The sequence below is a fragment of the Clarias gariepinus genome, chromosome 19 (genome assembly GCF_024256425.1).
Source record: "Clarias gariepinus isolate MV-2021 ecotype Netherlands chromosome 19, CGAR_prim_01v2, whole genome shotgun sequence".
NCBI lineage: Eukaryota > Metazoa > Chordata > Actinopteri > Siluriformes > Clariidae > Clarias > Clarias gariepinus.
Genome location: NC_071118.1, coordinates 11,219,541 through 11,244,655, shown reverse-complemented (window position 1 = coordinate 11,244,655; position 25,115 = coordinate 11,219,541). Strand labels below are relative to the sequence as shown.

The window sequence follows — 25,115 nt, the reverse complement described above, 5'->3', positions numbered from 1 at the left end:
ATCATGACGAGTGCGAGGAAGTGGGCATAACTGCTTTGTTAGCGGCCTTTTTTGTGTGGCCATTACTTTGTCTGCACTAAAGAGAGAGAAAAAAGCTTGTTAGTACACATTTACCATTTACAGTATGTTGTCTGTGCTGGGTTGCCATGATACTGTGGCATGATACCAAGGAACACCGCTTGTGTTACTAATGCCCAGAGTAAGTGTTAGACATTAGTGTTGCACGAATACTTGGTGCACAGTAATGTGCTGTTTAATCGTAGTGCACTGTATATCTACTTTCACATTTGACAGCAGTTTACATCAAATTGTATTTATTGGCCATTTTTCCATTCATCCATCCATCCATCAATGAATCTCTGTACTCCAACTAGGGACTGTGGAGCCCAATTGTGACATTGTATTTATTCCCATATTTATGATTATAGTAGGACATTTGGTCAATATTTACACATGCATTCACACACTACTGGCAATTAGCCTAATCGACATGTCTTTGGACTGTGGGAGAAAAACAGATTACCCGGAGGAAATCCACCAGACCATGAGGCAAGAATCGAACCGGGACCCTGGAGGTGCATCATTTGACAGTGCCAACCACTAAGCCACCCTGCCTCCCTAATTTTTTTATTACTATGGTTTAATTAATATTTATGAGGTCAGGAATGTGCAATATAGAGTGAAGTTCTTTTTATCTGCAAAACCTAGGCAATTTGATGAATTAAATCTTTTTTATTTCAATCAGTGACCAATTCTCTGTTGCCAGCACTGAGTTGGTAGAGGATTGTCTGTCAGGGTATCTACAGTATCTTGTCTAAAGAAATGAAAACATGGGGTTTAATGACTGTAAAAACTAAATATCTTACTATACTTGATTATGTTATGCAAACTATGTTTAAGTTTCTAGGTAACCATAACATGACTCTGGGCTGCATATTAGAGCTTCTACTTGCCTGGTGGCATAATCATTTATGGCTTGTTTACTTTAAAACATCTGTATTTCAATTCAAATGAATGTAATTTTATTTTATTTTATAATGCTTTTAAATGCATAATGGGCATTATCATGAAGTGGCTTTACATAAATGTTAATTCTGGATATACATTTAAATTGTAAACTTATTTTTTATTTGATTTATGCTTTTTTAAATTAATCAATTTATCCCTAATGAGCAAGCCAGAGGCAAAAGTGGCAAGAAAATCCTCCCTGGGAAGATATCAGATTTTGCAGTAAACTCTATCTTTATGTTTAACCATTATCTAACTTTAATGTATATACTGTTTTGATTGCAAATAAATACTCACCTTTTGTGTGCTTGACTAATAATCGCAAAAATTCTATGATTCCGGTTGTTCTAGTAGTTCATCTAAGCAAGAACTATAGCAGCTCTGTTTTTCTTACATTCTTACAACAGGCTTGATTGAAATCTGCTGTAAGCTTTAGTTGATGGTGGTTGCCATGGCTGGCCTATTCTTTTCAAAAGCCTTTGAGTGAAGTAATCAGCTCAAGAACAATAAGACCCACAGCAGTAAATGACACCAAGTTTGTGCATACTCTAGGGGATACCTACCTTAATATTCATACCTAGTGTACCTAGTGATTTGGAACAAATGCACTAATCATTCATAACTTTAAAACTGTTAGCATCAAAAACACCTTGGTTTTAAGTTTTCCCTTGTGCCATCGGGCATCTTTGGCCCTTCAGGGCATGGATCCGCAAGACCTCTGTCATGTGCTGTGTTGTCTGGCACTGGGATATTAGTGACGAATCCTTTGGGTGCTGTGGTATGTGCGATGGGACCTCTGTGAAGCGGAGTTGATTGTCCAGTAATAATAATCATTGATAATCAATGTTATTCAATTCACCTGGCAGTGATGTTACTGTTATGGCTGATCAGTATATTGGGTTATGAATGGGTTCTGACAAAATATGTTTGAACATTACTTAGATTAAGTGTTATATATTTTATGGTCTATATAGTGCCGTATCATCATATTGCTTTTGATAATTGTTGTTTTTTCCTTGGAATTCAACATAATTCCAATATATACTAACTATTAATAATAATAAAAGAAATAGTATAGTTTTAAAGTTGCTACAGGTTAAAAGCTAATTATTTAATACATGTAACATCCCTGCTCATACACAAAATTTCACGTCACTTCATTCTGTCAAAATATTTCATATGAATGAAAGAACATGCAAATGACAAGTGCATAACAGCTGTATGTCAGAATGTTGTTGTAAGGTCTTCAGTAATTCGCAACTTTTTGCCAGAAACCTAAAAGTGAAAAAAGATTATGATTTTAAATAATTTCATTAAATTTAAAAATAATAAAGATAATAAATTATGTAACTAATTTACATTAGTAAATAAAATGTATAATATATATATATAAACACTGGCATTAGCAAACCGTTGAATTATTTTTGGCAGCACGGTGGTGTAGTGGTAGATTATTATTATTATTTTCTTGCAAGTATTTGCTGTCAATATGTGTATGTTTGCATCGGATTTTGCTGTAAGCTTGCAATTAATTTATATTCATAATCCATTCCATTTGTGTCATTTGTTCCAGCAACCTGCCCAAGAGTCCAAGAACATTACAGCCTTAAAGGTTTTATTTCTTTTTATTTTAGCTTTATTTTTGTGTACAACAAATTGTCAGCCATGTAATTACATTCTTTTGTTTGCAAAACTATTCCATTTGTTCATGATTTAAAAAAAAAAAAGGTTCTTTGTTAAGATACTGAAAAATGCTTAAAAAAAAGCAAAGAAAAATAAGGCAGAAACAATCATTTGAAATCATTGAGCTCTTAAGGTCAATTAATTAGATAAGACTCATAAACGGTTTCATTTTTTTCTGAATACTTATGATGGGAAAAGTAGGAAGCCAGTAAATGTACTATCAGCATCTTTACCCATGATCAGACTTGATTTAGTGCACACGTACACACCCACAGTTTCATCATTTTTTACGTTCAGGACTACAGACCCAGAGGACAGTAGCACTCCATTCGAAAAATCACACATTTTTAACACCTCTTTATCCTGGTGCTTAATGCACAGGCAAGCGGTCTGTGATGCAGACACGTGGTACACAAAGTAATAAATCCCTGACTGTTTGGCTCTGAAAAGACCATTACTGATTCTATCACCCGGCTTCTCAGAAGAGACAACATCTTCAAATTCAAGGATTTTATTTGGCATCACAGTTGTTCTGCCAGGAGTACCTCTTTTATTAGAGAAAAATACGGGTTTGACATCTGAGCTTATGTGAAATATTCCCTTTAAGCCTTTTGGTCCCTTTTGTCCTGGTAAACCAACTGCCCCTTCACCCCCCTTGGGTCCCGGTCTCCCAGGCCGTCCAGGCTCACCCATTTCACCCTTGGCTCCCTTTACCGGCTGAGTGTCTTCACCTACATGCAAATAGTTATCAATCATTAAAAATCATTTTTTTGTGTAGTTTTCATTACATTTTATGTTTCTTGTGCTAAAACAAACAACAGAATATATAAAATGTAACATAGTCAATATATATTACTGAAAAGAGACTCTCCACAGTGTCTTTAAATATCTTGCTTTTAATAACATTAAATGTAAGATATCTTTAAGTTAGATTTTTTTTTTTTTTTTACCAGAATCTCCTTTTTCTCCCCTTGGTCCATGTTTTCCATTAGTACCAGGAGTTCCTGGGATGCCTGGCACACCAGGGTATCCTGTGTAGCCTTTACATGTGTCTGCGACAGAGGGGGTCACAACCCATAGCAAAACACTAGGTAGAATGGCATACACTGACAAGTATACCTGCAAAATAATAATAATAATAATAATAATAATAATAATAACAATAATAATGACAAGAAGAATAAGAATATTATCCTTGTGCTAATGGACTAATAAAAAAATTTGTGCTATTTTTTTGTTATTATTTTGTTATTACCTATGTTAATATTCCTTATTATCTCTTATAAAATGTATTTTTAATCAGTTGTCTTACCATCGTTCCAAGAAATCTCCACACCGTGTTTGAGAAATCAGCGACAACCTCGAGTATGAGAGACGAAAAAACTAATCATTTCCCACAAGAACAAATTCCGGTTTTCATTTCTCTCTTCAAATGGAGAACATCAGTATTGCACAATATAGACGAGGAAGAAATAAAATGCACATTCAGCACGTATTAGTCCTGGATTGAGTAATATATTAAAAAAATATTTTAAAAGATGTTTTTCGCTTGCATTAGCAAATTACAGCAAAACATGCAGAAATAGAACATCCTGTGCAGGGAAAAAGTTACAAGATTAGCAAAATTTTAGAGCTCTTGTATTTAAATGCTCATGGTTGATGATAAACATGGTAGCACGCTGGCATAGTGATTAGCACTGTGGCCCTGCACCTTCAAGCTGTTTAGGGGTCTGTGGAAGTTTGCATGTTTTTCCTGCGCATGGTGGGATTCCTCTGGGTACTCTGGTTTTCTACCAAACATATGCAACTAAGGCTAATTGATAAGAGAGGGTTAATGCTTAAAGGAAAACAACATGTAACAATTTCCATTAATAGATGGTATTTTTATGTTACCATATTATATGAAGTTACAGTAGTTTTCAAATTAAACCACTGAAGATCCATTTATGTAAGGGTGCTACGATTTAACATTTCTTATTTTTTGTATTCTGCCAGGGCGGCTCATTGGCTAAGTGGTTAGCACTGTCACCTTGCATCTCCAGGATCCTTGTTCAATTCCCGAACAGGCTCGATCCCCGCCTCTGTGTGAATGGAGTTTGCATGTTCTCCACATGCTTGGTGGGTTTCCTCCCACAGTTCAAAGACATACATATTAGGCTAACTGGTGTTTCCTAATTGCCCCTAGGTGTGTGTGAGTGTGTGTATGTGTGTGCTCTGTGATGGATTGACAACCATCAGTCCAGGATGTAGTGAGTGAGTGTGTTCTGCCAGTACTGTCCTCATTTTGTAGTAACCAGTGCACACAACTTCCATAAATTTTCTTTTCATTTTGTGAAGTTGCTTTGAGACAATGATCATTGTTAAAAGCACTAAATAAAAAAATTTGAATTGAAATGAATTAAACATATATATTTCACAGTTACAGTGTATGTACAGTTTATTGGTGCTGAAGAACGTTATTGTTCTGCCTTAATGAAAGTGTTCGTCATAAGTTCCTTTAATAGCTAGTGCTTCCCAGCCTCCAGAAATTAGTGTTCTACCCAAATGAATGGGTTAAATAAGCATTTTAAAGAGTTTATTAGCAATTATTAGGTAATTGGATTTTTGTTTTTTATTTTATGTTTTTGCTTTTGTCATGTCAATGTTCTGGCAGTGCAAAAAATACTGGACAATTAGACACACCCTAACAGACTAAGGGATATCCCAACCACACACACGCGGAAAACTGAAAACAGAAAAAAACAAGGTGTTTATCAACCCTCTTATTCTTCTTAGCATTAGTTATTCTTATTCTTATTATTGTTGTTGTTATTTAATTTAATTGAACTTGTGCAAAACCTCCTTCTTTCTGAAAATACCTGTTTGCACTGCACTGTTTTCTCCAAGATCCATGTCCCATTATACTGTACATCAATTCCACTGTGTATATTATTGTATTAATATTTTAGTGCAGTTATCTTTTGTTTATTCTTTAGCATTTTCTTTATTGCTGCTGTTTTCTGAGAGCAACCAAACAAACTCCATTGTATTACTACAATGATCTCTTTTCTACAAAGTCTCTTTATCTTTAACTTTAAGACACCCCACAGGAAGGGCAACTAAAGAGGGCTATTGCATCTATAATATTGTATATATTGAGACAACAGAAACAAAAGTAGCTTGTTTTATTCCAGTAGCATTTTATTAGTAGCATGGAAATCAAAATGACATTTTGTGCTCTTGAAAGTACAGATCATGATTGTAAATGTGAAACCTTATGTAATCTGTTGTGTTTTGTACAACACTGAAGAAACCCCTCAGTGAGCATAAAGCAAAAAACCAGAGAAGACACTGTCGCCTTGGCCTCCCTCTGCGTACATGCCATTTACTCTGTCATTAGCCTCCAACCAGACTTTACTGTTTTGCTGCAAGTACACAGCAACACCTCCTGAACTCACATTAAATTCATCTTGAATATGGTCACAGAAAGTAAACTTTTTATTTCCATCAATCATGAGCTTAACACAAAGGGTCTTATCATGGGACGTTGCATGATATACAAAATAGTAGGTACCAGGGATGTGACACTGAAATTTACCCTCATTAAGATTAAAGTGGCGTTGTTCATTGTTGATCTCCCTTATGAAGATGATTGGGGTATCAGATCGGGGTGGTGAGTTGTTTTCACGAGATACACAGAAAGCAGACTGTGGTTTAGATTCACTTGACTCTCCTTTGTCCCCAGGTGGACCCTGTGGTCCTGGTGGGCCCTGATCACCAGATGGACCTCTTTTTCCCTGAGACCCTTTTATGCCGGGTTCCCCTTTTTGCCCTTTAGTCGCTTTGTTCACCAGGTCCAATGTGCGTCCTGTTGAGATAAACACATAGTCCTAAATCAACCACATAGGACTATTATTTTTTAAGTTAACATTCCTGGAAATGCGGCCACTTAAATGTCAGAAGGACAGAGCCTTAGTCAATCAATCAATCAACCAATCAATTAATCAATTTGGAACCCACTTTTCATTATGCAAAAGTTTAATCATTCGAAGTGGAACCTTATGACATAGGATTGCTCTTTCCATAACAGTTACAATTAGAACCCCTTTAAAACACCTTTCAGAAGCATTCAGAAATCCATTGCAGTCCAACATATGCTATGCTTAAAGTACTGTAATAGACTGATCACCATTCTCATCACTTGTTTTTGTTTATTGTACTGTGTAAATGAATCACTACAGAATTTTTTTTTACATATTTTATTTTTTAAAGCTGATTTTTTCGAATCATCTTTAAAAAAACATAACTTCCTAATCCAGTATGGATATTCCATTCTATTCATCATGGAGTGTTAAGGAATGCAAAAAGTACAACTGAACAAAGTACTGCTTACCTGCTTCGCCTTTCTCACCCTTTTCACCATCACTGCCATCGCGTCCAGGAATTCCGGGAATACCCGGCAGTCCAGGTGTGCCTGCCTGACATGTGTCTTGAGCAGCTACAGTGCAAAGCCACACTCCCAACAGAGCTCCAAATATAAGCCTAAGGTTAAACATGGCTAACGCAGAACATCAGGTTGTCCTTGGCTGTGTAAGTGCAAGTTTTAAAGAGTCCAAGTCACTGAAATGTTTTGTCAATCACTAGAAATTTTCTGTGTTCCTCTTTTCAAAACTGCACTGTAAAGGCACCGCCTTTAGATCCCTACTCAGACCTACTAGTGCTTGTAGTTTCAATTACAAGTTATGACCTAAACTATTTAAACTAGATTAGATTTTTAAGCTAATTTAATTCTTTGTGAACAAAATGTTCAGCTCAAAAAGTCTTCAGTAAGTGTTTCTGACCTTATACAAGTGTTGGACGAGTACACTCTTCACCCCCTTTTTTACAATCCATGTGTTAGAAGCTTTTTTTTTAATAGTTCCATTGTTGCAAGTATATTTTGCAACTTACTCAGTAGACCTTCAGGAACATTTTTTTTTTTTTTTTTTCAAAGTGATCATTAAATATTTTAATTACACTAGGTTCATTTTCATTGTATGACTTCTGTATATGTATGTATACTACACCAGAGATAATGTAAATGTTTTTCAGTATTTGGGCTTAGGGGATTACTTATGCAATCACTCATGCAATTTGTATGTTTTTGTTTATATACGTTCCTTGTCTTTTTATTTTAATAAATTTTGTCTAGCTTTTATTTTGTGTATCTTTTTTGTCTTTCGGCTGTTCCCTTTCAGGGCTTGCCATAGCAAATCTTCTGCCTCCACCTAACCCTACCTTCTGCATCCTCTTCTCTCAAACCAACTAACTTCATGTATAATTCTTGCATATAACTCCAGTTAGGTCTGTTGGGTAATAATGCAAGGTAATACATACCAAATTAATTTAATGATGTAGTTAGACAAAGCAAACTTCTGATTTAAATTTTCTTGTTTTTTTTCTTAAATCACTCTTTAAGAGTTAAATTTACAGTCATTTTTTTATTTATAATCATGTTTCTTCAGCCTTTCTTCAGTACCTATTTCATATTCAATTCAACATTAATACAATCTCAATCTTACTGTATGTAATCACCATGTATTCATTGTGCACATTTACAAATAAGCACAACAGTTTCACAGAATGTTTTATTGTATAATGGGTTATACAAAGAAAATTTTGGGTTGCAAAGAACAGTGAATGAAAGGAAAGAATTTAAAAATTGAAACTTGATTTGCAGAAAGACTGTAGCACTAATAATGGTACAGTGGCAGTAACATGAATTATTATACAAGTTTTCCTCATCCGCTAGGAAAAATCAGGAATCCACTGAACACGGACATTTCCGTTTTTGACATTTTGTTTGTGTCCTTGTTGGCGATTTTAACAGGTTGTAGCCACACCTCATCTCCCCTAGCAAGCTTAGTCACAACCCCACCAGACATAACCTGAGATGGGGAGGGTCCTGTACGCTTGTTATAGTCACAGAATGTCAGGCCGACCTCAGGATTACTTTTATAAACCAATTTTAGACACAGGTCACCCTCAGAGGCAGAATGGAACACAAAATAATATGTTCCAGCAACCTTACATGTGAACTTCCCAGTTGTATGGCTGAAGTCATTATTCAAATTAGTACGTTCATCATTAAATATAACAGGTTGGCTGTATGTGGGGTATTTATTCAAATTACGCACGACCGTAAAAGCTGCTTTTTCTGCATGAGACATTCTGCTGCCCGCAGTGCTCCCAGGACTCCCTGGTGGACCGATGGGACCCAATGGACCAAGGAGACCATCAAAGCCTTTAGCACCAATGTCTCCTATGGGACCTTGTTCACCCTTTTCTCCCTTAAGAGCAACCAAATCTTCTTTACTCAACTCCAGCTGCAAACCTAAAACAATGCAATACAAAGCTCATTCATCAATAAATATGTTCTTTTATCTTTGTTCATATTTTTTTTTATTAGGAAATCTGCACTTTAGAAGAAATACACTGATAGTTACTCAAGCTCAGGATTGAACTGGCAACTCTGGAACTGTGACATTAAACCACAATAAACTGTATATTTACACTATGAATTGCTCATGCAAACAATGCAAATAGCCATGAAGCTTAAAGCTCTACAATCCAACATAAACAGAATATATACCTGATTGTCCTTTTTCTCCTTTTTGTCCTTTTTGTCCAGGCGATCCACTAGTCCCAGGAACTCCTGGTTTTCCACCCGGTACCGTACAGGTTTCCTGGCAGAGACTGATGGACAAAAGTATAGCCACCCAGACAACTCCAAACAAATGGAATGATAGCTTCATCCTAAATAATCTAAAGAGTCACAAAGAATAGATATTCATACATATTTAATATACCTCAACCATTTTTCCTGACTATACTGTATTAGTTTTTCATTAAATCAATCAAATGTTGATTTGAGCTGTTTCAGACTCACCAGTATTCCAGTGTCAGATTAAAGATTCAGACTTCTCCTCTCCTTACTTGACATGAACAAGAAGCAGTATAATGTCATAGCAACGAGAAAAAAAGTCCAGTTGTTTCGATTCCCCAATAAAAGTGCAACATCATTAAAAAAAGACAGATATATATATATATATATTTGTGCAAAAAGCCTGCTTCTGCTTTTCCTATTCTTTTTTTTATATATAAACTCAGCCAGCTACCTTTTTCCCCATCAGAAAGGCCAAAAAATAATCTCCCATAACTACAGTCGTGGCCAAAAGTTTTTAGAATTACATAAATATTGGAAATTGGAAAAGTTAGGCTTAAGGTTTTATAATAGCAATTTGCATATACTCCAGAATGTTATGAAGAGTGATCAGATGAATTGCATAGTCCTTCTTTGCCATGAAAATTAACTTAATCCCCAAAAAACCTTTCCACTGCATTTCATTGCTGTCATTAAAGGACCTGCTGAGATCATTTCAGTAATCGTCTTGTTAACTCAGGTGAGAATGTTGACGATCACAAGGCTGGAGATCATTACGTCAGGCTGATTGGGTTAGAATGGCAGACTTGACATGTTAAAAGGAGGGTGATGCTTGAAATCATTGTTCTTCCATTGTTAATCATGGTGACCTGCAAAGAAACGCGTGCAGCCATCATTACAGTCCATTAAAATGGCTTCACAGGCAAGGATATTGTGGCTACTAATATTGCATCTAAATCAACAATTTATAGGATCATCAAGAACTTGAAGGAAAGAGGTTCAATTCTTGTTAAGAAGGCTTCAGGGCATCCAAGAAAGTCCAGCAAGCGCCAGAAATGTCTTCTAAAGAAGATTCAGCTGCGGGATCGGAGTGCCACCAGTGCAGAGCTTGCACGCACAATAAGGCGAATACTTTTGGAAGACGACCTCGTGTCAAGAAGGGCAGCAAAGAAGCCACTTCTCTCCAAAAAAAACATCAGGGACAGATTGATCTTCTGCAGAAAGTATGGTGAATGGACTTCTGAGGACTGGGGCTAAGTCATATTCTTTAATGAAGCCTCTTTCCGATTGTTTGGGGCATCTGGAAAAAGGCTTGTTCAGAGAAGACAAGGTAAGCGCTACCATCAGTCCTGTGTCATGCCAACAGTAAAGCATCCTGAGACCATTCATGTGTGGGGTTGCTTCTCATCCAAGGGAATGGGCTCACTTACTCAATTTTGCCCAAAAACACATCCATGAATAAAGAATGGTACCAAAACACCCTCGAACAGCAACTTCTTCCAACAATCCAACAACAGTTTGGTGAAGAACAATGCATTTTCCAGCACGATGGAGCACCGTGCCATAAGGCAAAAGTGATAACTAAGTGTCTCGGGGACCAACACGTTGAAATTTTGGGTCCATGGCCTGGAAACTCCCCAGATCTTAATCCCATTGAGAACTTGTGGTCAATCCTCAAGAGGCGGGTGGACAAACAAAAACCCACTAATTCTGACAAACCCCAAGAAGTGATTATGAAAGAATGGGTTGCTATCAGTCAGGAATTGGCCCAGAAGTTGATTGAGAGCATGCCCAGTCAAATTGCAGAGGTCCTGAAAAAGAAGGGCCAACACTGCAAATACTGACTCTTTGCGTAAATGTCATGTAATTGTCGATAAAAGCCTTTGAAACGTATGAAGTGCTTGTAATTATATTTCAGTACATCACAGAAACAACTAAAACAAAGATCCAAAAGCAGTTTAGCAGCAAACTTTGTGAAAACTAATATTTGTGTCATTCTCAAAACTTTTGGCCACAACTGTACATAATGAATACCAAATGAATGACAGAAGGTTGTTGCTTCAAATCCCAACACTGCCAAGCTGCCACTGTTGGGACCTTAAGGCCAATTTAGAGTATTGGACACTTCACGTTTACCCTAGCTTCCCAACTGGGGTATGCAAAGAAAACATTTCACAGAGATGTTCACTACATGTGCAAATAACTGAATCGTAATTATTATTATTATTATTATTATTATTATTATTTTGTCAAGACATTTTCAATTAATATTTCTTCCAAAAGCTTGAACATTTTCTATACCATTGCAATACTCTGCAATACTCAAAACATTTTATGGTAGAGGACAGGTATAGCATAATAACCAAAGTGTTTGAATGCATCATTTTATGATGACTTTTATTAACGGTTTATAATTCTATACTGTACATCTTCCTTAAGGGGAATTATCTATTGGGTACAAACCAATGTAAAATGATTAGACTAATATTTATTTACATATAATAGGGAGGGATGGAAATATATGATTCATTAAAGTTTAGGAGGTTCATCACAGCCAATAATGGAAGTTGAAATTGATGATAGAAGTTTCAATGCATGGGTTTAGAAATATGAGTTATGTCCTACTTATATCACAGTGGTTTATATAGCTGACATTAATGCCAGCTGCAGGGCAAATAACATTTGTAGATGAATGTGTTCTTTCTTGTTTTCAATGGCAATAGTTAGTCACTAGATTAATAATATGCAGATTTAAAAATTGTTAGTTTCCCAAAAAAGTTTAATAATAGATATGGTGAAAGTTTCTATAATAAGTCATTTAACAATAATGAAAAATGTCTCCAGTGTCAGCACTTTTTAACAATCAAACACAAAGCTATAATGTTAAGTTGTCAGCCATACAGTATGAAGATGTCAGCCAATCTTCAAGAAAGATTAAATACTGTATGTGTTTTGTTTAGAGCTGCTATAGAGCTGCTATAGTGATAATAGTACGTCATTAGATGTGACTATACAGAAATAAAAATGTCTTTAATGAATTTTTTAAATGGTCATTATGGAAAAATTGCTGTAATATATGAGAAATAAAACATATTGGAACATACCATTATTGGAAAATAATAAACTTAACAGTGGTAACAATAACATCAGGCTATATTATGCCACCCTTTTGTTAAATATTTTCTTTAACTGCAATGCAAAAGTCACTTATCCTTGATAAACATGGACACAAGACTTTGCGCTCTATCTTCTTTTTCATAATCGAAGACACCAGTTAAAGGTACAGGTTCCGTTCTGTTTTCCATCTCATAATAGGGACAGACCTTAAGGTGTTCAGACATTGAGGGGACATTGTCCAAGCACCAATGGTCTACAGGGGAAAACAAGTTGCTGAATTCCCAGACCTAAATGAATTTGGAAACATCTATTAGTGCATCAAGCCTAAGTAATTAAAGAAATAGCAAATGCATGATTATTAGGCTTTTAGAAAAATCTTACCTTATGTTTAGCTCTCCAGCACCATCCACCATGTGAGTAGATTTTCTTCTCCCACTTGAGCGAAACCATGCCTCTTTCATGTAGCAAAATCCCACACACCTCTCTCATTAACCTGGATACGAGAGCCAGCTGAGACAGTGTAAAGCTGTCCAGAAACCCAGCAATGTGAGTGAGAACCTCAAAAGGCAACTTGCTTAGAGCGTCCTGGTTTCGTGCTCGTTTTCTTTCTGTATTTCCTGTCGTCACACCTTCATAGTGAACCGATGGCACCTCGGGTCTGAGAGTAAATGTGCTGAGGTCTTTATCGTAGGAGACCGCGGCTTTGTGTGCAAAAGGCCGGAGTTGCCTTTGACTGTAGGTGCAACCCAAATAAGCCAGAGGACACCTGTGTTCAAACCAGCCATTTAAACAGAACTGGATATCTGAGTGAAAGTTCTTATAATGAAAAGGAAACTCATTTCTTCTGTATGAATGGCTGCAGATGTATGTGAATACAGAGCTACATTTGTTATGCCTGTTTGTGACGCTCTCAGTTTGTATCTGTACATGAAGCTGCAGAGGCTTGTCTGTCGTGAGATCCGCCAGAGATGCATCTGCTTTGAAAGGAGCAGAGTAAAAGTCATAAGTTTGAGTTCCTTCATCCTTAAGAAGTGCATCTGCAGAACTGGACTCGGCAATAAGGTGTCCTCTGAGTTCCTTCTCCAGAGAGCACAGAAGGGATGCTTGAACCTCATCCCATTTTGGCATGTTCTCCATGTCAGTGCTCAGGTCTTCTGTGTCAACAGCTTTGCTTTCTTTTTTGTAATGAGAAGGATTCCGTATACACCTTGGCCGGGCCATGAAACTGGTGGGAACTTTGAACGTTCGCACAGTTTTGATCTTCATGGGCTCCAAATGTTCGTATACAAATGTCTTATTAGGACGCGTGTCACATGCAAATAAAGAAACTGCTATTAGAAATTTATCTTCATCCATTTCATATGGATTGAAATGTGACTTATAAGTAAGTGCTGCTGAATTTCCAATTTCTGTTTCTGCCTCCTCTTTAAGGATCTCTAGTTCCGTTGGATTTACTTGAGGTTTCAGCTTTTTGCTACTGGAAGCAGGGTTGGTGCCTAGTGACTTGACAGTTTGCTGGCAGCCACTCAGCTCCATACTAAACATCCTCTCCCAGATCTCATACCTTTCAATGCCTTTTACATCAGTGTTCCTTGCTATCGCCTCCCTCTCTTCCTGAGTTAACTCCTTCTCCTGAGGTTCAAGGCATGAGAGAGCATTTATAGATAACAAGGCTTCTTGTGCATCTTTAGATAACCCTCCAACAGCTCCCTCGAGTTCTTGAATGACAGGTTTCTTCTCAATCTTTTCAATAAGTTCAGGAAATAGAGCTTTCATTTTGAGAGACTGAAACAAATGCCTTTGGTCCCGCAGTGCCATGGAAAGGTCCAGAGGCTCCTGGGTGTGGCTCTCCTTCAAGATATTCTTGTAGAACTCAGGAGGTTCTGTCTCTTCAATAGGCCAGCGGTTCCATTCCATCGAGCAGACCACCACACTAGCGGGACATACTTCCAGGTGTTTGGCCAGCTTTGAGCGACACATGGTGAAAGGGCAGCCATAATGTGCATTGATGCAGGGCACCTTCTCATTAGGACACAGCAGTATGTGTTCATCCTCTTTGCACATGTGAAACGAGGCACCGCACAGCAAGCGGCAGTTGATGATCATGCATGACACAGAGACCTCTAAGGGCACTTTACAGCATCTGTTGTGACAGCTCTCGCAGTGCCTATGAAGTTTTGATCCTGAAGTCTGTTGCCTTCCCTAAAATAAATGTCAACAAAATGTCAATAAAGGCTATTTAAAAGCTTGCTGCTTTCATTTTCTATGCAATTTGGCTCCCGAAGTAAAGATGGTAAGTAACTTACCATATTTATATCAGCGGGATAAACAGAACTTGATCATGTGATTATAAAAAAAAAAGTCTTTATCTCAATCTGAAGGTGACTCCAAGTGTGAACCTTTGCAAAAATGATCCGGTCATATCATAAAACACTAACTCCCTCATGTGGCTGGAAATAAAACACAATTCAGCAATATACCAAAACGATTAAGTGAAATCACACACCCTACCAAAGGCAGAATAACTAAAACAGATACACACATGAATGCAAAACAACCCTGAACTTACAATATGAGGTCAACATAGCAAGAAAAACATGCAGGTTGTCCTACTGTGGGTCAGTGCATTGCTTCTTCCTGCTTTGTTGCTGTAATACTAAGTGAACTTTTATCCGCTGTGTGTGCCCGAATGTTAAAAATAGAGAAAAGCTGTCATGGTGGCTATATAACGAGACAAGCCCGCTGCAACATGGAGTCTGGTTACAGGTCATCAGTTGCCCTGAATTCCAGGGGGCAGGTCAGACAGAGCTTAGTGTTATCAAACATGGTGTTGAATCCAAAGTTGTAGAAGATTATTATTCATTGAAGATCTTTGACAGACCCTATCTAAAATATAAATAAGTTATATTGTAAGTTTATTGACATTAATACCACAGTATTAAAAAACTTTCCACATACCAAAAGATACTTGGCCAACAATTATTCACTTTTTCCCCTCACATTATTACACTACTATGTAATAAGTTCCAATGTAGCACAGCACTTAAACCTTGGGGAAAAAACACTGCTTTTCACTTTAGGCATTTTAAACCACTATTGAATATGAACATTATACTTTAATTGTCCAGAACATTTTTGTATGCTGTAGCATTAATATTTCCATTCGTTGGACATCCATCCATCTATCTAGGAACCTCAACTCCAACTAGGAACTGTGGAGATCTGTAGTGACCATTGTATTTATTCCCATCTTGTACAACCAAGGTAGGAACTCCGGTCAACATTCACACATTACAGGCAATTTTGGAAACACCAATTAACTTAATCTTCATGTCTTTGGTCTGTGGGAGGAAACTGGAGAACCCAGACGAAACCCACCAAGCACAGGGAGAACATGCACACAGATCTGCAAGGCTACAAATCTAACCACTAATCCATCGTGCTGCCTTCATTGGACCTAAGGGACTCAAACCTGTTCCAGACCCTGTGCAAAAAGTTAGCCCAAATAATTTGCCAAGGTTGGTTTTGAAGAATTCAGGTGGCCTGCATGGAGAGCTGACATTAAATTAGCCACATTAAACACTTTTGTAATTAAGTGATACTTTACATCAACCAGTCTATCTTACCTAACATCAATATTTGACCTTTTGTGCGTAATGAGCACAAATCCCTCATATCCACCTTCCAAAATCTAGTGGAAAACCTTCTCAGGAAGACTGGAGACTGTTAAAGAAAAAAAAAATAATTATTTTCCATGGTTTAGAATATTATTATTATTAATATATTATGTTCAATGCTTAGGCATCTTTTTTGGCCATTTATAACGAAAAATAAAGGAGTCTTCACTATCAGTGTGTCCCATAATGGTAGTATGTTCAGGATGAAATTTAAGACATCAGATATCCTAGTGCTTGGCATGAAACATTGGAGGAGCTGGTGGATGAACTTCCACTGGTTACTCTTGATCAAGCAGTAACAAGGGTTCAGTGAGGTGGGATGATATACAATCTTTTAATTACAATACTTACTTAAATTACAATTTTTCCAAAACATGGACCTCATTACAGTGTGGGAAACAGGACAGTTCAGTCTGATATAAAAGATCAGTGTCAAGATTAATCCTAAAAAATCCAAGTCATCTCAATACTTTTGTTTTTATTTAGTATAGTGCAATAAGTGCGCTTATAAAAATAAATACATAACAAATGAAGCGAGTAAACATGTTATTGTTAGCTTTGCCCCATAAACTGTGTGACTAGACTTTTCCGATTCTTTAAATCTTTATTGGCTTTCCTTATGCTGGTCAGTTGAAATGGCTTGGTTTTGGGTTCTGTTTGGTAAAATGGACAGTGCTTAAGGTGCTCGGCCATGGGAAGAACGTCATCAATACACCAGCTGCCCACTCTGCTGAATAGACTGCTGAACTCCCAAACCTTTAAGAGAATGAGAGAAAGAAAGTAAAGAAAGAAATTAGTAGAAATTAGTAGGGCTAAGCTTATAAAAGGAGTTCGATCAGGTCTAGACCTTAGGTTTTTCCAGGAAGGCTTATACTGCCAATACAGAAAGCTCTGCCTCTTTCACTAACATTCAGGTACTTTAACAAACTGTAGCCCATACTGTATGTTCTGAGGGTGCAGCCAGTCCAAAATTTTTAAGCCAGACATTTCTGAATGCAAGCTGTTAATAATGATTATGTGATGTTTCATTTCTTTAATAATGTATGTTCTACAACAGCATTCATTGTAAAAGATACTTACTAGGGATGATTTCCACTTGGCTCCACCATGAGAGTACAGCTTTTTCCTCCATTTCAAGCTTACCATTCCTCTTTCATGCAAGAATGTAGCACTAACATCTCGGAAAAGCCTGGAGACCAGGGCCAGCTGGGAAAGAGAGAAGCTATCCAGGTACCTGGCGATCTGACGCAGCACCTCAAAAGGAAGATTACTAAGTGAATCTTCATATCCAACTTGTGTTTGCTGTGGTGGGACCCCATGTGGATCAGCCATGAACGGTGTGGCACTATCAGGTCTGAGGGTGAAGATGCTGAGTTCTTGGTTAAAGAAGACTGTAGCTTTGTGTGTAGAGGGCTGGAGTCGTCTCTGGCTGAAGGTGCAGCCCAGGTAAGCCAGAGGACACCTTTGCTCAAACCAGCCGTTCAAACAAGACTGGATATCTGAGTGCACATTTTTAAAGTGAGACGCAAACTCATCCCTTCTAAAGAAATGTTCACACATAAATGTGAACATGGAAGTGGATTTGTTGTGCCTAAGTGTTACACTCTCTGTATCCATCTGCAGATAAAGTTTCAAATCCCTGTCCTCTTTAATATCAGCGAGAGTGGCATTGTACTTAAATGGAGCTTCGAGAAAGTCATATGTCTGAGTCCCAATATCAAAATAAAGTCCATCTGTGGCCATGGATTCACTGATCTTGTGACCTCTGATCTCTACTTCCGCAGCACATAACAAAGTTGCAAACATTTCATCCATTTTTTTAAATTCCTCTTCTGAAGACAAACCCAAATCAGAAGTGTCCACGCTCCTGTGCTCAGTGGGCACTCGAGTGGAAGGATCTTTATACTGGATGCGTTTGTGCCGGTAACTAACAGGAACATTAAAAGAACGAAGAGTTTGGACTGGTATTGGTTCTAGGCTTCCATAAACAAAATCTTTCTCTCTGGGAGTACAAGCTTCTATCTGGCCAAAGGCAAGCAGCATACGTCCATGGTGCACGACATACATGTGGTACTCTCTTGGATTTACTTCTTGGCCAAGTCTTTCCAGAACTCCTTCTTGCCAAGGAGCAAGGCCAGTTTTAGAGATGTCTGGTTGGACATCATCTTCTCCATGCTGCTCTTCTACTGGTGCCAAGGTAGCTCCTTGATCAGTTGTATATGGGTTATTTGAACTTTTAGTTGGTTCAGTCCTGTCTTTTTTACCTCCTGAATTTGACTCCTCTTCCTGGGACTGTGCACAGCCACCTCTCTCCTTGCTAAACATCTTCTCATATAATTCGTATTTGTCTTTATACACAGTGAGATCTTTTCCAACAGACTCCTCTGGCTGAACACTAACAGGACCATTTATCGAGACCTCATCACTCATGCAATTCACATGGGTACCATTAACCAAAAAATCATCCCCTGCCTCCTCATATTCTGCTTCTGCTGGAATAGGTTCTTCTGGTTCCTGCATCAACTGAGGAAAGAAGCTTCTCAGTTTTAGCCTGCTGCATATTTGTTTCTGATCTCTTAGAGCTGTGGACAGGTCTAGAGCTTGTGGCTCATGGATGTCCTTCATCACGTTAGTAAATAAAGGTGACTGGACATCCTCAATGGGCCAGCGGTTCCACTCCATTGAGCAGACCACCACGCTAGCAGGACACACTTCCAGGTGTTTGGCCGTCTTTGAGCGACACATGGTGAAAGGGCAACCATAGTGGGCATTAATGCATGGTACTTTCTCCTTAGGACACAACATTATGTGTTCATCCTCTTTGCACATGTGAAATGAGGCACCGCACAGCAAGCGGCAGTTGATGATCATGCATGACACAGAGAGCTCTATGGGAGCTTTGCAGTATTTGCTGTAGCAGCTTTCACAGTGCCTGTGCAGCCTCTTGCTTGATGTTGGCGTAGACCTCCTATATCTGCTCTAAAATGACAAAGCAGGAATATTATTGTAACAATTTTTAAATGGCAATTTTTTTAACATTACAGATAACTCAAACTTTCTCGAATATGCTCAGTCAAAAGGTGTTGATTAATTTTGTATGACACATATAGAAGCACTAGTTCTAAGGATTATTGGACTTGTATGGTGAATCTTCATAACATTAACACCTAAAGAAAAAGAAAAACTAATGGTCAATGATACACTATATGGACAAAAACATTTGACCAAACCTATTAATTGTTAAATTCAAGTGTTTCAGTCAGGCCCCTTATCCCCAGTGAAGAGCAATCTCAATGCTTCAGCATACCAAGACATCTTGGATAATGATACGCTTCCAACAGTTTGTGGAAGGCAAAGACTATAAAAATATGGTTTGATGAGTTCAGTGAGGAAGATTGGCCCGCACATAGCCGTCACCTCAACCCCATCAAGCACCTTTGGGATGAACCGGAATGAAGATTGCGAGCCAGGCCTTTTCATCCATCATTAGTGCCTGACCTCTTAAATGCACTACAGAATGAATGGACACAAATTCCCACAGAAACACTCCAAAATCTTTCGGACACACATTCAAGAAGAGTGGAAGCTGTTATAGCTACAAAAGGGTGACCAACTCCATGCTAAAGTATATTTATTTGGATACTGTGTCATTGCAGGTTTAGCCAAATAATTTTGTCCATATAGAATATTCCTTGTATTCCAAGTTTTCCTCGTGAGGAAACATTAATATTTATAAAATAAGCCTTTATTGTCATATATTGTATGTTTGGGAATGATAACATCTTGAGGACAAAGGATTGTATTTTCCAGTTTCTCAAAAACAAGGCAGCATAACATTATTTAGAATGGCTTTTTTATAAAACTCTATAAAATAAACTATAATATGAATCATTTTACTGCAATTGTCAAAAGAAGGCAATCCACTCCAAGCTTGTAACAGCTTCATTTTTGCCAACTTCATACCACACAGTTGTAAATAATTTTCCTATAACAGTACTTCAAATGTGTTTTATTCATTGACAACATTATTCTACTGTAGGTACTTTAGGTGGTTTCTGTATGAGTTTTTAATAATAATAATAATAATAATAATAATAATAATAATAATAATAATAATAATAACCATCATCATCATCATTATCATCGTCATAATAATATATGATTACTCCATTGCCATGCACACATAGACATCCCAGAATCTTTTTGCTGGGCTTACTCACTTTTCTAAAGAAATCTTTTTGTAGAAGTTTTTTTGTAAAGAAATGTTATATTTATTATAACCAAAATTTATGTTTTGTTGAATTTTGCAATGTGGTGCCTCTTTTAAATAAACTGTAACGGGCTAAGTTCTATCAAATTGTCTTAATTCAAAACAGAATTAAGGGTCTATATCCAAAAGCAAGCAAAATAAACCTACCATCTGTGCCTTTTTGAAAATGATTTTCAGCAGCTCCCTGAAAAAGAAAACATATTTAGTACAGAATGACATTCAGTCTGTATGCCCTGCCTATCGTCTTGACAACTAGACAACTGACTGCTGACCAAAAGCACAGGATTAAAGTAATAGATTAAAGTAATACTTAAAGTTATGTACAGATGAATGAAGACAGGTGAATCACAGACATGTGAGGAGATATAACTTACCTTAAACAAGGTTTCCTATCTCTCTGAACTCTCCAGTGCTTACCAACTGCAGAACTGGGAGTCAAGTTAAAAATAGTCTGTACTCCTTAGTGTACCAAGTTACATGATGGCTGAATGTCACAGTGTCATACCATACATCATTGTATTTAATTGGTCAGGATGGCACAGCGGCTTAGTGGTACGAGTCTCTTCTCGGGTCTGTGTGCATGGAGTTTGCATGTTCTCCCTGTGCTTGGTGGATTTCTTCAGGTACTCCAGTTTCCTCCCACAGTCCAAAAACATGCTGACTAGTTCCCAAATTGTGTGTGCCCTGTGATAGCTTTGGCACTCCGTCCAGGAGTGGGATAGGCTCCAGGCCCGCGGCAACCCTGTATATAGGATAAAGTGGTAGACAGTGAGTGAGTGAGTGAGTGAGTAAGTTAATTCAGCTTATGTCTATCAGGTTTAACATTGTGTTGTTTTTTTCTATGATTATTGTCTGCAAGTAGTCCTCTAGATGGCAGTTCATCCTCTAAGTTTATGGGAGAGTTATTTATTGCCCAGTACAATAATTAAAAAAATTCTATAAGGCATCCTGCAGTATTTTTAGAGGGTAATGTCCTTGTCATTGTGGTGGTAATTTTAAGAATATTATAAATACTTTTAGTACTTCTACATGTGGGTTTTAAGTTATGTACATTAAACTTGAAAGGTGCCCAGTATTCACATTGCCACCTAACACATATACACTAAAGACACACAAAAAAGGCCACAGTAACAAGGAAATGTACAGTGTATTATCCTTTTTTCTTCCGATGAAAGTATTTCTTTTATTTGGTTCTAAGATTCTAAGTAGAAATCAATTAGAAAAAGATTTCTTCACAATGCTAGAAGAATTGACTAATCCTACTAAGTGATAACCCCTTAAAAACAGTTTTGCTAGAGCCCTACATTTGAGTGTTTGTCTTTCAGTGATGCAGCCACAAGGGGGCAGTAGTGTTTTAGCGTTTAAGGCTTTGGGTTAGTGTTGAGAATGTCTTGAGTTCAAATCCCAGCACAACAAAGCTGTCTGTTTTGTCCTAAAGTAAGACCTTTAACACTGCTCCCGCTGCTCAGTTAAATCCTATCTTAACTATAATTTTTGATTTAAAAGCACAAGCCAAATTAACACATGTAACTATTCTAGGTAAGAATCAAAAAGAACTAGAGAACTCAAGTCTCTCATGAAAATGCCATGTCCTAATTAACAGACTATGTTGCCACAATTATTTTAGATTCACAAAACAGCTCTGTAACACTTTATTTTCGTGTGCTTTCAACAATGAATAAACCTCTTTATCCCTCTCTGGTGCATTGGGAGCAGGCCAGTAGGAGTCCTGCTGCTATTACCGCTATTATTTATTTTTGTTTTTCCCACCCGCTTCCTGTCGAATCGCAAATTCTTCACAAACATTGGCCAGCGCTTGGTGTTTACTCAATCAGATCACAGGCCTGCTGGGATATATAAACTTCTGACCAATCGCGAAGAGGAAGCAGGAGCTCTTCGAGCCAATCATCGTCAGGAAGGCGGGGTTTGTCGGAATACGAGTCGGTGAAAGAAAATAACGTCTCCTAGTGATGGAGTGTGAAACAACATGCCGGAAGTAACGTTAGTCTTTATGGATACGGAGTTCCAAGAGTTGGGAAGGTAACTTTAAGTCGTAAGGGAAAAAAAGAAAACAAAGGAAAAACGGGAATTGAAAAGAGAAAAAAGAAGAAGAAGAAGGACGCCACCGAAGTGAACCCGAGTGTTTCGTCGATTTGTTGCCGCAGTGAGTACAATGGGATTACCAGCTCTGGAATTCAGCGACTCGTTTCTGGACAGTCCCGACTTCAGAGATCGGCTGAAATGTCACGAAATTGAGCTGGATCGCACGAATAAGTTCATAAAAGAGCTGATTAAGGATGGCAACATGCTCATCACTGCCCTGAAAAGTAAGATCAACAGTGTTAACATGAAACAATATGCTTTTAATAAATAATGCTAAGTTTTAAAACAATGAATGAGATTTTTTTTTTTTACAATGAAAAGTCCCTTTTTTCTTTCTTTTTTTAAAATCAGCATTGCATTATTCGTGCTGGGAAAACTAGTTGTGTAAAAGCACTGGTTTAAGGAATGACCCCCTTTCCCTTCGCAGATTTCATGATTTTGCAAACTGTCTGAGATGGAAAAAAGTTCATAGGCACCTTTTCATGCAAATTTGCTGGAAATTATTGACAAAAGGTGTGTCTGTAATAAGTTTGTAACGTGAAGCTTTCTTCGTGTAAACATCATCATCTTAGTGATTATTATTATTATTATTATTATAACAGATTACTGTATGTCTTTAAGATTCAATGAATAATGGACAATAAAATGTCCTTCAGAACAGACCAAATGTATTAGTCAATTTTTCAATATTCATTCAGAAAAGACTCCAAAATTCTCCATATTCATAAATCTGGGCTAGTAAAAACAATGCGTTATCCATCTTGTATAATAATGCATTACTTGTGCATGCTCTATTAACACTCTATTAACAGTCTGTATTATTACACTCTAAAATACACACTTAAAAAGATTAAAGCTTCTAGACCCTTTTGTTTCCTTGTCCCTTTGGGGAAATCTTTAAAGTTATTATGTAGAATACTTTAAACGAGTATTTTCATATTATAAAATATCTCAAAGAGGACCATTCAAGCAGGCTAAGAACCATGAAAAACCCCACTTGTTTTGCCAGTAGTTTTCCAGCAGGTTTGTCATTTATTTTAATGAATGTGTTTTAAATATGTTGTAATTTCTAAAAGCCTTTTCAGGGATTGTATAATGATTTTCCAATATAAAACTTGATGGTTTTCAGTGAGTACATGTTTAATTAGCATTTTTTTGTAAGAAGTCTCCAGTGTTAGTGATTTCTAACCTTCAGGGGTGAAGCTTTAACTTTTTCAACATTCTCTGTAGTGTGACAAGTTGCACTGTTTGTTTTATTAACTTCCTGAGAGAGAAAAGAAAGAAATGCTAATGAGAGAATGACTGTTTTAAGCTGCTATAGCATAAGTGAGAACAGGAACTATCATGTTTCATGGATGTTTAAAGATTACATGTAACTATATGCAAATACAAGATGTAATGTGTTGGTCTTTAATCAATGAATACAAATTCAGTTACAGGAAAATTGCAGCAGGCAGTAACTTATGTTAAAAATGAAGTACCCATGGTTCACCTTCAAGCACCTTTACTACCATTTAATGCATTGTTTTGGCACATTAAATGAATCAGATGTTTAAATTTATTTGGCCATTACTCCAAATATACATGGATTTTGATTGTGTGAAATCGCCTTAAAATTTCGAACCATTTTAACTATTTTTATGCAAAATAGGTTGTAATTTGTTCGCAAATGTGTTGCTTTGGTCATTGTAATAGAAACTGATTTACTCTGCATTCTAGTGTCCCTCAGTCTGCACCTGACAACCTTGACAATGTTACAGGAAACAATGTAGCAAAATGTATTTCTTCCAAAGTATAAATACTCCCTCTAAACGTCCTCTGTTCCTCATATCAAAACTCCTTTTCTTTTATTATTATTATTATTATTATTATTATTATTATATTTTTAGATTCAATATTTTTAAACCAACATCTGTATTACAGAGATAATATTTCATATCCAGTTTTCCAAAAGCGTTGTAAATAATAACAATGTACTGTACAATAAGCTGCTCTCTCTCTCTACTAATTAACCAAACCAAATGCATATAAAATATTTTAAAAATTACTTTTTTCCCACCTCCCATCTTTTTTTTCTGTCTGAAAAGGTGTTTATACTTCCAGCCAAAAAAAAGTCCCCACCTGGATTTATTTAAGCAAATAGTTAAGAGCTTCTCTTTGGATAATTACTGCATGGATTAATATGGTTCAGCTGGCAACAAGTTATTTAACCCTAACTGATGCAGTGAGCAGCTTCTCCTTTCCTAACAACCATGTCAAAAGACATATCCTATGCACATGGGAAAGAGGTTACTTTTCAGAACGATCAAATTATTGTTCTGCATCAAGCAAAGACAACAGCTAAGGTAATTGTTAAAACTACTAAAAATAGGTTAAGGACTGTCCAATTAATTATTAAAACCGGAAGGATCATGGTGAACCCCTTATATTTAAGAAAGAAATGTGGTTTGAAAAACATCCTGAATGACTATGATGGGAGATCACTTAAAGGCTTGGTGAAATCACATTATATAAAAAAAAAAAACTTCACAGCTGTGTTTAATAGTGAAAGTTCCAAGTTTTATTTCCATGTGAA

At 37.1% G+C, this 25,115-nt stretch overlaps 6 protein-coding genes across 6 annotated transcripts in view; 1 reads left to right on the top strand and 5 right to left on the bottom strand.

Moving 5' to 3' along the window:
* Positions 1 to 2,614: 2,614 nt before the first annotated feature.
* c1qb (complement component 1, q subcomponent, B chain) lies at positions 2,615 to 4,132 on the bottom strand. Its single transcript, XM_053477988.1, has 3 exons — positions 4,004 to 4,132; positions 3,642 to 3,810; positions 2,615 to 3,422 (listed from the first exon to the last, which is right to left on the bottom strand). Exons 1-3 carry the CDS (start codon positions 4,004 to 4,006, stop codon positions 2,875 to 2,877), a joined length of 720 nt encoding a protein of 239 aa, XP_053333963.1. The 5' UTR covers positions 4,007 to 4,132; the 3' UTR covers positions 2,615 to 2,874.
* Positions 4,133 to 5,850: 1,718 nt separating this feature from the next.
* c1qc (complement component 1, q subcomponent, C chain) lies at positions 5,851 to 7,316 on the bottom strand. Its single transcript, XM_053477884.1, has 2 exons — positions 7,064 to 7,316; positions 5,851 to 6,538 (listed from the first exon to the last, which is right to left on the bottom strand). The coding sequence occupies exons 1-2, from the start codon at positions 7,224 to 7,226 to the stop codon at positions 5,988 to 5,990; spliced, it is 714 nt and encodes a 237-aa protein (XP_053333859.1). The 5' UTR covers positions 7,227 to 7,316; the 3' UTR covers positions 5,851 to 5,987.
* Positions 7,317 to 8,283: 967 nt separating this feature from the next.
* On the bottom strand, positions 8,284 to 9,721 carry c1qa (complement component 1, q subcomponent, A chain). Its single transcript, XM_053477966.1, has 3 exons — positions 9,599 to 9,721; positions 9,302 to 9,474; positions 8,284 to 9,043 (listed from the first exon to the last, which is right to left on the bottom strand). Exons 2-3 carry the CDS (start codon positions 9,462 to 9,464, stop codon positions 8,451 to 8,453), a joined length of 756 nt encoding a protein of 251 aa, XP_053333941.1. The 5' UTR covers positions 9,465 to 9,474; positions 9,599 to 9,721; the 3' UTR covers positions 8,284 to 8,450.
* A 1,992-nt stretch (positions 9,722 to 11,713) lies between these two features.
* Positions 11,714 to 15,141, bottom strand: fbxo40.1 (F-box protein 40, tandem duplicate 1). The gene is made up of 4 exons (XM_053478787.1): positions 15,060 to 15,141; positions 14,797 to 14,940; positions 12,872 to 14,692; positions 11,714 to 12,777 (listed from the first exon to the last, which is right to left on the bottom strand). The coding sequence occupies exons 2-4, from the start codon at positions 14,797 to 14,799 to the stop codon at positions 12,577 to 12,579; spliced, it is 2,025 nt and encodes a 674-aa protein (XP_053334762.1). The 5' UTR covers positions 14,800 to 14,940; positions 15,060 to 15,141; the 3' UTR covers positions 11,714 to 12,576.
* Positions 15,142 to 16,362: 1,221 nt separating this feature from the next.
* Positions 16,363 to 20,840, bottom strand: fbxo40.2 (F-box protein 40, tandem duplicate 2). Its single transcript, XM_053478960.1, has 4 exons — positions 20,812 to 20,840; positions 20,585 to 20,621; positions 17,248 to 19,146; positions 16,363 to 16,923 (listed from the first exon to the last, which is right to left on the bottom strand). Exons 2-4 carry the CDS (start codon positions 20,585 to 20,587, stop codon positions 16,720 to 16,722), a joined length of 2,106 nt encoding a protein of 701 aa, XP_053334935.1. The 5' UTR covers positions 20,588 to 20,621; positions 20,812 to 20,840; the 3' UTR covers positions 16,363 to 16,719.
* A 1,481-nt stretch (positions 20,841 to 22,321) lies between these two features.
* The window catches only part of arhgap42a (Rho GTPase activating protein 42a), a 45,685-nt gene continuing 42,891 nt past the window's right edge, over positions 22,322 to 25,115 (top strand). The window contains exon 1 of the mRNA XM_053477956.1: positions 22,322 to 22,764. Within this exon, the coding sequence (XP_053333931.1) occupies positions 22,611 to 22,764 (154 nt within the window). The 5' untranslated portion in view covers positions 22,322 to 22,610. The remainder of the gene's footprint in view (positions 22,765 to 25,115) is intronic.

Excerpts from the sequence above, each read along its gene's own strand:
- c1qb (XM_053477988.1), bottom strand. Across the intron at positions 3,423-3,641 it reads GGGAGAAAAAGGAGATTCTG|GTGAAGACACTCAGCCGGTA; the intron begins GTAAAAAAAAAA and ends ATTTGCATGTAG.
- c1qc (XM_053477884.1), bottom strand. The coding sequence starts at position 7,226 with ATGTTTAACCTTAGGCTTATATTTGGAGCTCTGTTGGGAGTGTGGCTT. Across the intron at positions 6,539-7,063 it reads GGGTGAGAAAGGCGAAGCAG|GACGCACATTGGACCTGGTG; the intron begins GTAAGCAGTACT and ends TTATCTCAACAG.
- c1qa (XM_053477966.1), bottom strand. The coding sequence starts at position 9,464 with ATGAAGCTATCATTCCATTTGTTTGGAGTTGTCTGGGTGGCTATACTT. Across the intron at positions 9,044-9,301 it reads AGGAGAAAAAGGACAATCAG|GTTTGCAGCTGGAGTTGAGT; the intron begins GTATATATTCTG and ends GCATTGTTTTAG.
- fbxo40.1 (XM_053478787.1), bottom strand. Across the intron at positions 12,778-12,871 it reads GCTGGAGAGCTAAACATAAG|GTCTGGGAATTCAGCAACTT; the intron begins GTAAGATTTTTC and ends AAATTCATTTAG.
- fbxo40.2 (XM_053478960.1), bottom strand. Across the intron at positions 16,924-17,247 it reads CCAAGTGGAAATCATCCCTA|GTTTGGGAGTTCAGCAGTCT; the intron begins GTAAGTATCTTT and ends ATTCTCTTAAAG.